General features: G+C 42.0%; 1 protein-coding gene across 8 annotated transcripts in view; it reads right to left on the bottom strand.

The window, feature by feature from the left end:
• Positions 1–13,817, bottom strand: part of LOC122982113 (plexin-A1-like) — a 265,073-nt gene that overhangs the window by 199,464 nt on the left and 51,792 nt on the right. For all 8 annotated transcript variants that reach the window (XM_044351146.1, XM_044351142.1, XM_044351141.1 and 5 more), the window contains one exon: positions 3,459–3,641. In XM_044351146.1, the coding sequence (XP_044207081.1) occupies positions 3,459–3,641 (183 nt within the window). The remainder of the gene's footprint in view (positions 1–3,458; positions 3,642–13,817) is intronic.

The raw sequence follows: 13,817 nt of genomic DNA, 5'->3' as shown, positions 1-13,817 counted from the left end.
TTTTAATCTTTCTGTTTCTAAGAAGCTTGTTTAACCCTCTGAGCTTTCAGCTAACAAAAACCAAATGCCCAGCCAGTTACTACTCCTCTGGCGCCGGGACTGGTTAACATGCACCCAGCACACAACAATTAATGGTGTCATATCTTAGATCTTACATCTAACCCTAACCACCATCCTGCGACCTTCTTTTATCATCCGTTCAGCAGTAATAAAGGGCTTTAGGGCTGCAACTAACTATTATTTTCATTATCTAGTAATCTGCTGTTTCATCTCTTCATCTCTTGATCGATATTTTTTTAAATTAGGCACTAAATATAACATTAGCCTTATCCTACCAATGACCACATTGCACCAGGTCATGAAACAAGCTTTGTTTTTGACATGGGTCTCTTAATTGAATGCCCTCCACTGTGTCACATACATCCTATGAAAAAGAATGAAGGAATTACAAATAGGATGCTAATTTGTTCTGGGAAACAAACTCAAAAGTCAGAGTTGAACTCTTCCAAGGTCAACTAATCCAGTAGTGTCAGCCCTTGCATGCACAGTCAAAACCTGTAGAGAGAGAGAAAGTCATTAACTCAACAGTAATGGAAATGTTAGGTGAGTATTGCGCACATACATGCTGTGTGCTTAGGTAGTCAGGTCATTGTGATTAGTCATGCTGATGTAAAGCAGCACTGATTTACCCCGGTTTACATCACTATTCCCACACTGTCTCTCTCTCTCTCCATCACACATGTGACACACACTAACGCAGACAAAGACAGCAACACTTATCCGATGGACTGCTTGGGTTTAAGATTTACACTAGCGATTATGTATTCATAGATCAATCAATAAAGGGAGTTTAGCAGCCGAGACATGTCCACGCAGGCAAACACACATTTAGCAACAGTCACATTGTAAGAATTCTAATGAGTGTGAGAGTGCGTGTGTGTAGACATCAATACACTGCAGCTTTACATTTCATTAGGCCAAGAAGCACAGTTTAACTCCCAATGAATAGCAATAAAACCACACAGCCTGTAACCATCCCTCTCCATCTGCTTCAGCCTCACTTACTTTTCTCTTTCTTCCTGATAACAGCCCTATATCGCCCTTTCCCTCCTCTAAATTCTGTTTTGTACAAATCTCATTCAGTCGTTTAACAGTTGTTCTCCAATTTATTTGGAAAGCCCTAATCTAAAGCTGAAACTAATCATCTCCTTTATCAGAGCATTTTTCCCAAGAAAGATTTAACTGGCACCAACAAATGTTAAGTTTTGTGAGCTGGCTATAGGTTGAATCACTGCTGATTTATTGTAATTGGTGTCCTGTCTGGCCAGTTCTCCCTGCTCATATAGACGACTGCATGTTACTGCAGCATCTGCATTGATCTATGTGAGGACACCGGCAGCCTCCACCTCCATGTTCACCTTCCTCCCTGCATCCCCCGAGCACAGGAAGGCACGCCGGCTGAGGGGAAATGGGATTCCGATCAGTGGGATATCATCCAGGATCTGCTGACCCCACACACTCCACACACGCACAAATCATCTATCTACACGCACCCGCACCACCACCGCCACCGCTGCCCCACCGCCACATACACACACACACACACACAGTCCAGGGGTCAGGCACAAGGACTAGTGGGCTAGGTTTCAGTCGACTTAGCAAAACACCAGAGACAGGAAGCTGTGTAAGGAGGCATGTGTGTGTCTGTGTGTTGTGCGTATTATCATAGCCCATATAAAAGCAGTTGACAACAGCATTACTGCCACAGATATTCCACCAACTACAGAAACACACAGACTTAATGCCTAAACTGTCAAACTCACATAAAAACTGCGGCTGCAGAATATTTTAAAATGCATTTGAGTTTAACGGAATGTGACAGGAAGTAAGATGTAAACACAAAGACGTCATCATTTGGAATATAACACATCCACAACTACAAAATGATAGTTGACTTGAAGGTGTTCCTAAAAAAAAAAACTGTAGGGAGCATTTTCTATTTTTTTTCTTCTAAAAAAAGTTAAACGCTGCTGACAGTGACAAGTGGACTCAATTTTTTTAAGTATTTTGTATCATCTATGTATTTATTCAATTATTTTAATCCTCAGGTGACAGTTTTATTTAGTCTTGGTGATACGAAGGCGCTCATACGGAGGGCTCCCTGACTCCTGCTGAGGAAAAACATAGTCAGATCTCACATGGAGGACCGATGATTGGCAGACGCAACGTGTGGTCTCCTCAACGTGGTTACTTGAGTAGCACAAACACACACTATAAACCCACAGACACACACACACACAGGGAATGCATTTGTGTATGCTTACTAGGATGGGAAATTATTGCTTGAAATGTGAGGATAGATGTTGAGTCTCTCATTGCAAACACAAGAACACAAAGACCTTCATGCCCATACCGTACACACTACATGAGATATTCTCTCATAAGGTCCTCTGAAGACACAATGAATCATCTTCATCCACCATATAACCACTCAAAACGCTCTGTGGCTCTTGACAATCCTGTGACTAGACCACCAAACAACACTCAAGCAAGATAAAACCCACACAGCTCCGCTTTGTCAAGCAGCGTGAGCTCCACACATCACCAGGCTTTCCCCACAGAAACACACAGACACACACATATACAACCTCACCCTGTAGGAGAAAAATCTCCAAAGCTGAAGCGCTCTTTTTTTCACTCAACTTATTCTGTATGCATCATATTTGCTACATTTCAAAATCATTCAATCTCAATGCCAAAGCAGTGAAAAAAAAACATTTTAAGACATTCACTTTAAAGAGAAAATATGCCAAAAAGACACACACACACACACACACACACACATTCATAGCTGATATCTGCAATGAGATTTTTGATGACAAAACCATTTGTCAGCAATGCCAAAACCAATGACCATTGAAAATACATCATGAAATGACACAAAATTGCTTCAAAGCGAAAATGGTTTTCAGCAGAGCATCGAACACACACACGTGCACACACAGTCACATTATTGTATTCAAGCAGGAGGATTCGAGCATCTATTTCAGTCTCGTTTTATCAGTATTGTACATTATGACTATAATTTACGACATCCTTCATTGTGTAAAAATACATGCGATGACAAAAGCCAAACTACTCGAAATACACAAAAAAAATAACACTCATTTGGGGAAAAAAAATCAGCAAAACAGCATTGTTCCTTTACCTATGATTTCCAATTTATCCACTTTGGGCTTTGAAAAGAGCTCCTGAGCCAAAGAGGATTGAATGATCATTTAATTACACCTGCTTTAAAAGCACGTAGTCCTTTACTTGAAATGAATGTGTCCATGAGTCATCAAAAATGTGACAACAGCAACAGTGCGTTCACTATAAAGAGAGTAACGAGCACACACACACACACACACACACACACACACACAAACACACACACACACACACTCCTGGATGCCTACCTTCTTCATACGCCCGCTGCGAGTGCCGGTGAACGCCACCGTGTGTCCGCGGTAGTCGTAGGCCGCCACAGAAGTCATGCCGTCGTCCTTGTCCACGTAAAGCGGGATGCCCTCGATGGCGGTGGTGCCCCCTAGAGGCTGGTTGAAGTCTTGGCCGCAGAAATCGTCGTCTATCTGCAACGGCTGGGATGTCAGGGGGGGAAAGAAGGAGAGAAAGTCGTTAACTCCACCGCTTTTTAAAATCCCTTTTCTTGTTAAACCAACATTAATTCTTAAAGAAGAAGGAGGCTTTCCTCGTTCTCCCTGGCACTCAGTTGTCATTTTATGGTGCTGGAGAGCAGCCGAGCCGCTGCAGATTTAGTGAGGAGTGGTGTGAAATTAATGGGCGTCATTGGGAAAATTAACTTCAGTTTCATCAACTCCCTTTTTCTTTTTACTTTTTTTTAAAGTGACAGAGGAGGTGAGAAAGTGAGATTTGTGTTCCATTAAAAGACAAAAACACAATCTCACCACGCAGACGCAGATAAGGCTTCAATAAACCGTGAACGGCGCCTTTCCCCTCCATCACAGCCTTTGATTATTTCATAGTGCAGTACACGCTGTCAAACCAAGCAATTAAGCATCTCAGTATGGATTGAACGGATGAACAATTGTTTGCTAATGTTTTAAATATTGATTTTTCTGTATACTGCTTTGGCAATAGTAGTTTCTAATAAGAGACAAACTAATACAGGGAGTAAATCAAACGGAGTTGCTATAAATGTGGAGGGGAGGGTGAGCACATGAGCAGGACACTGGCTGAGATGACAGAGAAATGACAGGAAGTAAATTATAGGTCAGATTAGCATATCATAATCAAAGTGTCTCGCATACACACATCGCCACGGTGATATGTGGATATGTCACGCTTGATTTATGAACATGTGCGCGCTTGTGTGTGTGTGTGTGTGTGTGTGTGTGTGTGTGTGTGTGTGTGTGTGTGTGTGTGTGTGTGTGTGTGAGAGAGAGAGAGAGAGAGAGTGTAATAGGCGTGTCATTAAAAGCATGTGATAGCTATGTACGCATCGGGGTGTACCTCTCACTCTGACATCTCTGACATGTGTAACGGAGATAATCGACAGTATCTGTATTACCGTGGCGACCTCACACACACATATTGAACATGCACACAATAGGAGATACACACTTTCAGGTACACGCGGATGTGAAGGGTGTAAAGACAAGCGGGCATTAAAGAACAGGAAACTGCCTGCGTAGATATGGACACATGTGGATATGTGTGCACACAGATGCAGACAAACAAAAAATAAGAAGCCTAAAAAGTTTGTATCAGATTGAAACATGCATAGAGCAACACAAACACACATGCACAGAGACGAACAAAGCGCACGCACACACACACACACACACACACACATACAAGCATGACTGAGCATCCCACACTACACAAATTAACATGCCAGCTTTCTCTTGTTCATTACAAGACGTATCGTCTCCATAGAGACTAATCAATCACCCTACCCCTCCAAAACAGCTAAGCTGTCAGGGAACATGTGTATTTGCGCGGGTGAGTGTGTGTGTGTGTGTGTGTGTGTGTGTGTGTGTGTTGCAGGTTGTAAAAAGGTTGAGAAAATGCCTGTGGCGGATGTTGTCTGCCTTCTACCACACTTTCAAAGGCAGCCAGAAACAGCAAAGTTTAACTTCAATGTGCAAAGACAAAGTGAGACAAAGTGAGTGAGTGAGGGAGGGAGGGAGAGACGCATACACACACAGACACACAACGCTTTTGGCTTTTGTATGGTTTACATAAACATGTTCTCGATTTTGGAACTGTTTTTTTTTTGAGTAATTTGAGAAGGAAGAAAGGAGGACAAAGGGGTGAAAAACAAGAGCAAGTAAACAAAAGGAAGGCGAGCGAAGCGATGCGGAGAAGATGGAGACAGATATGATGAGGAGGAGAGGAGGGTGGACTAAAAACTTTAAGAGAGAGACGGAGGGAATAAGGGGAGAGGACGGGCAGGAGGGGAAGGAAGAAGGAATAGAGTACAGAGGAGAGATGGCCATGGCTCAGTGACACTATGAACCCTAGTTTCACTTGTTTCCTCTGATAAAGAGAGAGCAGAACCAGACCTCCCTCCCTTTCCTTCACTAATTCTCTCTCTTTTTTCCTTCACTCCTACTGCTAATCATCTTCCTCCCTCTTTTCTCTTCTCTCTCTCTCCACATGTTTCAAGTTCACTGGAACTGACCGTTGGGAAATCATGTCAGTCCCGGAGTTCGCTTTTTTTTCTGCTTTCACATTCCTGTTCCTCTCTGAGATCTTCCTTCCTTCCTTTCGGTGCACTATCAAGATGATGAACCTGGCTTTCAAGCATTTACAGGTCACACCATAGTTGAGATAAATAACTAAATGCTTTCATAGCATATAAGTCTGTCCACCAATCTGAGTATAAATTATAGAGGGAAAAAAAGAGACTGGGAAGACTTTTGTGACATGATGCTCCTGCAATCAGCGTTCTGCTCCACCAAAAACCAGGCGTGCTGTCCACGTTGTGTCCAAACCAAAAAGTTTTCAGGAACATGACCGGAGTAGAAATTCTTTAACATAGTAGCTCGTGATATCATCATTCAGCCTCGCCTTATTTATGCCGCGAGCCTCATACTTGTAAACTAATCTGCATTCCCAATGTCTGTCGAGCTCACACACACACACACACACACACACACACGCACAGTGAGATCGCCATCTTCCCAGCGCTGTTGCCTGCATGCTGAGGACGCTAATGGTTTGTTATGTTTAGCCTGACTTGCATCATTACCATAGAGTCAACAGCTCAGATTGAGGCACAGTGGAGCGTTCAGTCGACGTGTTTTCACTGCAGACAAATGTGGCCTCACACGGACCTGACATCTGCTAGCTGTTGTGTGCCTCGTAGACATGTAATTCCTACAGTCTGCCTACTTCATCATTTCCTCTATAGCAACTCGTAGAGGTGATGCTGAAGCGTTTTCAGCCACTGATATGGGAGTGACTGAAGAACTTCATTGAAGGAAAAAGACATTCTTATCATTTAATAACCCTCTATTTGTTTTAATGTCTAGGACTACAAATAGGTATTAATCGTTTTAAACATGTTTCAAGATGTGAAGCTTGTCCCAAAGTCATAAAATTCTGATATACATGTAGTTATTCATCATCACATATGTCCAGGACAAGCTTCTAACCATCCATGGATGTCTGGGAGAAGGTCACTGTAGGAGCCAAAATGTGTTGTTATTTCTGTTTATATATTGACGTGGGCATCACGTATTGCGTCACTTACGTTGCTTGACACATGGGTGTGGTTTCCTATTGTTTAACCTGTTCACTTAGGTGGTGGCGAGAGTTTTTGGACGAAGGGAGTTGGTAGAGCTCTGATATTTTCTGTTGACCGTCACCATCGTTTATATCATTACCATCGTCTGTTCATCACTTTATTTTCACAGTCAGATTGCTTTTTTGTATATTTTTTGTGCAACAGCTGCTTGTCAGACTCTTTCATTTTTGTTTATTTTTTCAATAAATCATCAGTAAAACGTCATCTGGACTTGGGGATGGTTTTGTATGGACGTGTCACATATAGGAGCCTACTAAGTCTCTACAGTCACATTCAGATGTCTTTTCAAACCACCACTCAATGTTGATGAACTTTCATCTCTATTAGAACATCCAGCCAAGTTGTCCCTTGATGTCCACAACATGCTCACAATTCAGGTTTTTCTCAAGACCACCACTGCACACCCTTCATCACAGGCCCACTGCAAGTACGAGTGGACTTGAGAGCATGTCATCTGATGACATCACCTTGGACTCTACATAATTGTGATGGGCATTTTTGACTACTTTCTTATGTTTCATGGACCAAATAGAGAAAATAATTGGCAGATTAATTGACAGTGAGCCTTTAGAATGAGCTCATATGGTTCTTTTCTATATAAGTGTTTATACAATATCAGAGTTTCTTTAATGCTACCAAAGTAATGGTTAGAGCAACTTTTATTTTATAGTATGGGTCAAGCTCCAAATATTATAGATCCTACATTTTCTATAATGCAACTCAATGGCATCTTTCATTAGGCCCTCTCTGAGTCCAAACCCCACACCCCTACTATGTAACACATGCTTTCTGTTAAAAATGCTGATGACATCATCACGACAACTGTTTTCACAAGCTGAATAATACTCCTCTTCACAAGTAAACTCAACTGCGTGTGTTAAATCGGTGGACTGTTGGCAGTTTGTCTTCCTTCCACACTTTGTTGAGGGAACTGCAGATAGCCCATCATAAATATCAAATATGTGTCATATTTGTCAGGGTTTGATTTGAGATGTTAAATCGACCGTAACTCAGGTCATGTTTCAAACAGCCATTCGCTGCGTCCACTTTCTGCCACGTACTGAGATGTGTGCTTGGAGAACAGAACAGTTTCTTTTTTATTCATGTAGTATCTAATCCAACATATTGATTAAAAAAATTGTATTGGCTAAAGTTCAATGACTGAATCATTACTTGGATGGTTACGCAGTGTTTTGTGTAAATCTGTGTAAAAAAAAAAGCTTTTTACTGTGTCCCCAACATAAGGTGACCTGCTGTAGTCTTTTATTAGTGCTTTTATAAGCTCTATGTTGCTTGTCCCTGTTGGCCTACTGGACCTCGGACCATGCTATTATTATTACTAGCTATAGCTCATACTCTGGACACTGTACATAGCATTATTACACACACACACACACACACACACACACACACACACCTTTGTTCTATTTCCAGGGGGTTAGACAAGGACAGAGTCCCTTGTGTTGTCCTTGCCGAAGACCTCTGCTGAACACAGGCGCAGGCTAGCCCCTGGCATCATACACAGACACACACACGCACACACGCACACACACATGTAGACCCCTGCCAAACTCTTGCTGGGTGAATGATGGGGTGATGAAGGAAAGAGTGGGGCAAGTGAGATGAAGGGAAAAGAGAGGGGGAAAAAAAAGAGAAGGGGAGATAGGGAGGAGAGACACAGGGAAAGGGCTGAGGGGTCAACAGCGCTCTTGTCACCACTAATGAGCTTCAACCCAGAGAGCGAGAGAGAGAGAGAGAGAGAGAGAGAGAGAGAGAGAGAGAGAGAGAGAGAGAGAGAGAGAGAGAGAGAGAGAGAGAGAGCGAGAGCGAGAGCGAGAGAGAGAGAGAGAGAGGAGCCCTAATAATTGCCTGTTAACCATGTAAGCATAAGAGCTGCAGTGACCATACTGTGGTTTGAGAAGTTTCAGAGGATGTAGCACTGGGAAGAAGCACACCTTACCAACATTACCACGGTTACAGGGCGCTAACCCATCTTCCCAACACACACACACACACACACACACACACACAAATATATCCACTGTAAATCTATTATTTTAGCATCTTTCTATGTGTTTGAGCTGCCTTTTATCTTCCTTTGCAGTTACAAGTACTTAACTTGCCAACTGTTCTGTGTATAGTCTTCGTCGTGCATTGCTGCATTTTATTGTGAGTTACCTGTTGATCAGTAGAATTACTGAAAACCACAAACAAGACAGAAACTCCACAGGGTACCTTTAACTCTATTGTTATATGCACATAAAACAGCACATAAGTTAATCTGCCGTTTAGGTCGCTTCATCCTTCACTAAAAGAAAAACTGCTTTGAAAGAAATGGACTATGCAAAAGTGCAAACTAGCATTCATGTCATGTTTAAACAGCAGCGGAGGAGAGGTCTGAGCAGGGTCTGGTATCTGAGTCGATCAGTGTATGCTCAAGAGGATGCAAACGGCCTTGATATCAGCAGGAGAAATAGATGTTATAGATGTTTCCTCTTTTAGGTGAAACAGAGAATGTGAACTGTGGGGTGCAGAGGAAATGAAAGTGTTCTTTGGTGACAATAGGAAGGAGCTGAAAGGAAATACTATATTACTTTAGCCTTATAACATTAGCTTCCATTTTATTCAGATGGGTTTCGGCTTTTCAAAAATGTTTTTTATCCACGAAGGGTTCAGGCAGGTTATCCACAGGTCCATATTAGACTGACGAGGACCTAAATAACTTACTATGTAATCAAAAAGTCAGTAAAACCTTAGTAAACACTGAAGCATCACGTCATTACAATGTGTGCATGTTTGCCACTGTCTCTCGCTCTGTTTTCACTTCACTGCGTACTAGTTTATTGGGAATGAAAGCGACTACATCTGTCTAATAAACTCAAACTGTCACTAGGTGTTTTTTTTAAAATCTTCGTTCATTTGCTGAGATGTAAGACAACACTGAAAAACCGCATTCCAAAGAGAGTGAGTGAGTTCAAGACAGTGATTCAGGTAAACAGAAAGGGAGAGAGAGTGTGTGTGTGTGAGTGTGAGAGAGAGAGAGAGAGAGAGAGATGTTGTCGACATGCTCTCCAGAGAGCCAAACGTCTCAAGCATGATCCAACGCTGGCGTAAACACATCGCTGCAGTCCCGTGGAGAACGGGCGAGTGTGCGCGTATGTTAAACATAGCTCGTGCCTCGGTTCCCATGTGAGAAAGATAATGTATAAGTGTGAGTTGCACTACTGAGACGCACTGGCTGATGCAATGAACAACAAGGCTTGCAGAGTGGAAAAATGCATTTAATTATGTGAGGGTTAGTGTGTGTGTGTGTGTGTGTGTGTGTGTTTCTCTTCTAATAAAAGGAGAAAGGAGATGAGATCGGACTGCCAAACTTGGGAAGAAGAAGTCAACAACACACACACAGAAACACATACGCATCCACACACATGCACACGCGCACACACTCCTGTGGCCTGCATCCAGGTATTTGTTGTGACTTGGCGTTGGAAGCGGAGAACAGCACTGGTTGGCCTTTAGTTCCCCCCAGTGAGCCAATATCTGCTCTCTAATTGGTTGTTAATGAGTGAATGTGTGTGTGTGCGTGTTTGTCAGTGCATATGAAAGAGAGAGAAAGACATTGTGTGTGTGTGTGTGTGTGTGTGTGTGTGTGTGTGTGACAGGGTGTGTGTGTGGGGGGGGGGTTGCAGCAGGGGGATCTTAAACATCTGTCTAACAGACTGGGCCACTTGAAGCTTTGACCTGCTTAAAACATACACACACACAAACACACACACACACAAATGTATACACACACTCCTTGTTGTTTAACGTGTATGTGTGTGTGTGCATTTGTGTGTCTCCGCGGCAAAGTGTGTGTGTGTGCGTACTGGAAGAAAGTGCACAGCCTCTGCAAGACATCCAAACACACACAGAGGACTTTGTGCAGACTTTGTGCAGACATCTGGCAGTGCAGTCTGCTCTAATGGCAACAGAACTACGGGCATCTGCATCTCACACCAACACACATGCGCATGCTGTCACAAACACACACACACACACACACACACACACACACTTCCCGCCTTCTATTACTGGAGTTTAATAACTATTGTTACTGGATAAGCACAACATGCTAAAGACAGGATTTGTCACAAATCACTTTTGTGTAAATATCCTGACAGTAAAGGCAGCATGGATGATGTTACAGCCAATCATATTACCACGCAGTACATTTTTGTTTGTTTTTCTCTCTTAAAGATAACTTGTGAAGTTTTTGGCCACGGGTGGCGCTGTGGAGCAATGATTTTATGAGCAGGTCACCATGTTTGTGCTTCAGTAGCATGCACACATTAACACGAGCATGCTGGTAACACAAAAACACAAATGTACTCATCAACAGTTGGTGGCAGTAATATGCTAAGAAACGTAGCAATGTGCTAGTTAAAGCAGGGAAGATGACAACTAGCATATATATAAAAAAAAAGTATGTACACGTTGGTGTTTCACAATATTCAAACCAGCTTTGAAAAAACTTCAATAGGAAAGGAAATGCATCATTCCCCAAAGGATCAAATTCCCCAAAACTAGTGTTCACCTTTGATGTTTAGTATATCACTATTGGTAACAGCAATGTTGGAAGCAATGTGTTTTCACGAGAGACAAATATTGCAACACAATTTACCAGTCTACAAAAAGAAAAAAAAAAAAAAGTTTGCTCTTCAAAAAGCATCCAGATCCACTCCAAGATCTGTGTCAGCCGTTCCCTTCACACTGAGTCTCAGTGCAAGTGCCATCACTGATTTTATTTTAATGAGCAAATGGCCTATTACTTCATCTTTTGGTTTTTTTAATACTTTAGATGATAGGAAACTGTCTGCTCCAGACTTTTGCATAAAGAACAAGGCATTTTTGGCCTGATTCTTTTTTTCTTTTTGGAAAGTGTTTTTTTTTTTTTTTTTTTTTTTTTACTTTTCCGGGAGTTCACGAGGGGCGGGAAGGCACTTCGACATTTCAGCATCTGTTGTTTTGGCTTGGGTGAAATGAGAAGTATTAAATTGGAGATGGAGGGTGAGCCTGGCAGCGAGGAGATCTGCTCTGGTGGAACGAAAAGCTGCAGGCGAAAGAGGCTGAGAGAGAGAGAGAGAGAGAGAGAGAGAGATAGACTTCAGCCCCATAGGTCAGAGTCAAAGGAATATCTGGGATGCCAAGAGATCAACATTTATTTTGCAGCTAGATTTATTCCACACAGTTTCCTTGTTTTATTGGCGTAGTCATCCTCTACCCATACTTGTATCTTGTTTTCTATCATTCTCTGATTCCTTCACTTTTCTTTTCTCATTCTCTTTTTCTCCGTTCCTTAGCCCCCCCCCCCCCCCCCCCCCCCCCCCCCCCCCCCCCCCCCCCCCCCCCCACCAACCCCCAATGATTGAAAACAGATGTGCCAATGTGTGGAGCCAAAACATAATTCAGGCAAAAAAAAACAACACACAAAACGTGACTGACCTACAACCCTAAAGTGTGAACATGTGTGCATGTGAAAATATCTAGAAATCACAATTCCGGTGGATGATTTCGTGCATATTTTTGTGTATGACATCCAAAAGTATTTGACTGTGTGCACATGGGTTTCTTTATTCCTTCAAAAAGTCTATTTTCTCACTGGTTACAACATTCTTTTTTGCATTTTCTTATCTTTCTTTCCTTCCCTCAACTCCCTTCTGCACGATATAAGCAAGTAAAAAAAAGAAAAAAAACTTATAAGAGATCAAATATGAAATTATCTTTCCAGACCTGGCAAAAATCATTTGATTTCCTACTCGTATAACTCTTCTCTCCAAAGCTTTTTTTCCTTCTTTAATCCTCCAACACAGGGATCCATGCATGCAGGAAGCCTCGTTGGCTCTAATATTTGTCACACTCAATATACTTTAAAACACCTTGAAACACTCTTTGGGGATAATTGGTTTAATTGCAGAGTTTAAACGAGGAGGATGAATCAAGAATGCAAGCCTATTGCTTAAAATGTCACAATAGGGAATTCAAAAACATAGTGGAACACATTTTCACTCTGTTTACCCCTGCCGGTCTCTACGTTTATCAAGACTGAATCCCACTGGGAAACTTTTCTAGGTCATAATTTCATGAAGGTGTGCAGATAAATAAAACGTATAAAGTCATGGAATCCCACGGAGATGGAGAGAGAGAGATCTGTGGGAAGAGAGGACTTGGCTCCAACACTCCGGTGTCAGTTGGCCATATAGGTTAACGTGCCACAGTGGGACAGCAGCTCGCTTCACCCCAGATAGCTTCGACCATCAACTGAGCTAATTCCACATGGTAAGCTCTAGTCTGGCGTGTCGCTTTCCTGGCACGGTAGATGTTTGTTGACAGCAGTGAGGCACGTTGTGAGCTTTCTGCCTGCCGTAAATGTGTATTTTTGTCTTTCTGTTTGCAGTGTTTGTAGTGTAATTCAATGTGGGATTGTGAGGTTAACATCTAACCTTATCTAAAGTGAGGATTCCACACACAGCATTCAAAATCTTTGAATGTCAATTTACGTTTGTGGGTACTTATCTGCTGAAAAAGTCCATTTTTTATAGACTTGCTGTAAGAGAAGTTAGTTTTAAAAGATAAGGAATATCCAGAAGCATGTCTTTTCAAAATGAACAGGAGAGTCTATTCAACAAGAGGAGAAATGTCATTCATTCAAATATACAAGAAATTCACTCCATAAACACTGGCACATCCTTTGTTCTGATGCTGCTTTGAACAGGGTCTTTGAATATCCACCATTGTTTATTTGCGAAAGAGGCACTAAAAGAGTGTTTAGTAAAAGCAGATGTAGACAGAATCTGTCCTTTACTAAAGCACGCATGTTGATCCTGCACATTGTAAAACAAACCATAGTGTGTACTGATCATTTCACGGATGATCGCACTGAAACGGAATACAAATGAAGTCATTGATAACATGTAAAATTAATAATGTGAAAATGAACATC

The sequence above is a fragment of the Thunnus albacares genome, chromosome 5 (genome assembly GCF_914725855.1).
Source record: "Thunnus albacares chromosome 5, fThuAlb1.1, whole genome shotgun sequence".
NCBI classification, from domain to species: Eukaryota; Metazoa; Chordata; class Actinopteri; order Scombriformes; family Scombridae; genus Thunnus; species Thunnus albacares.
Note: the sequence above shows the minus strand (reverse complement) of the source record. Positions and strands in the feature narration are given on the sequence as shown.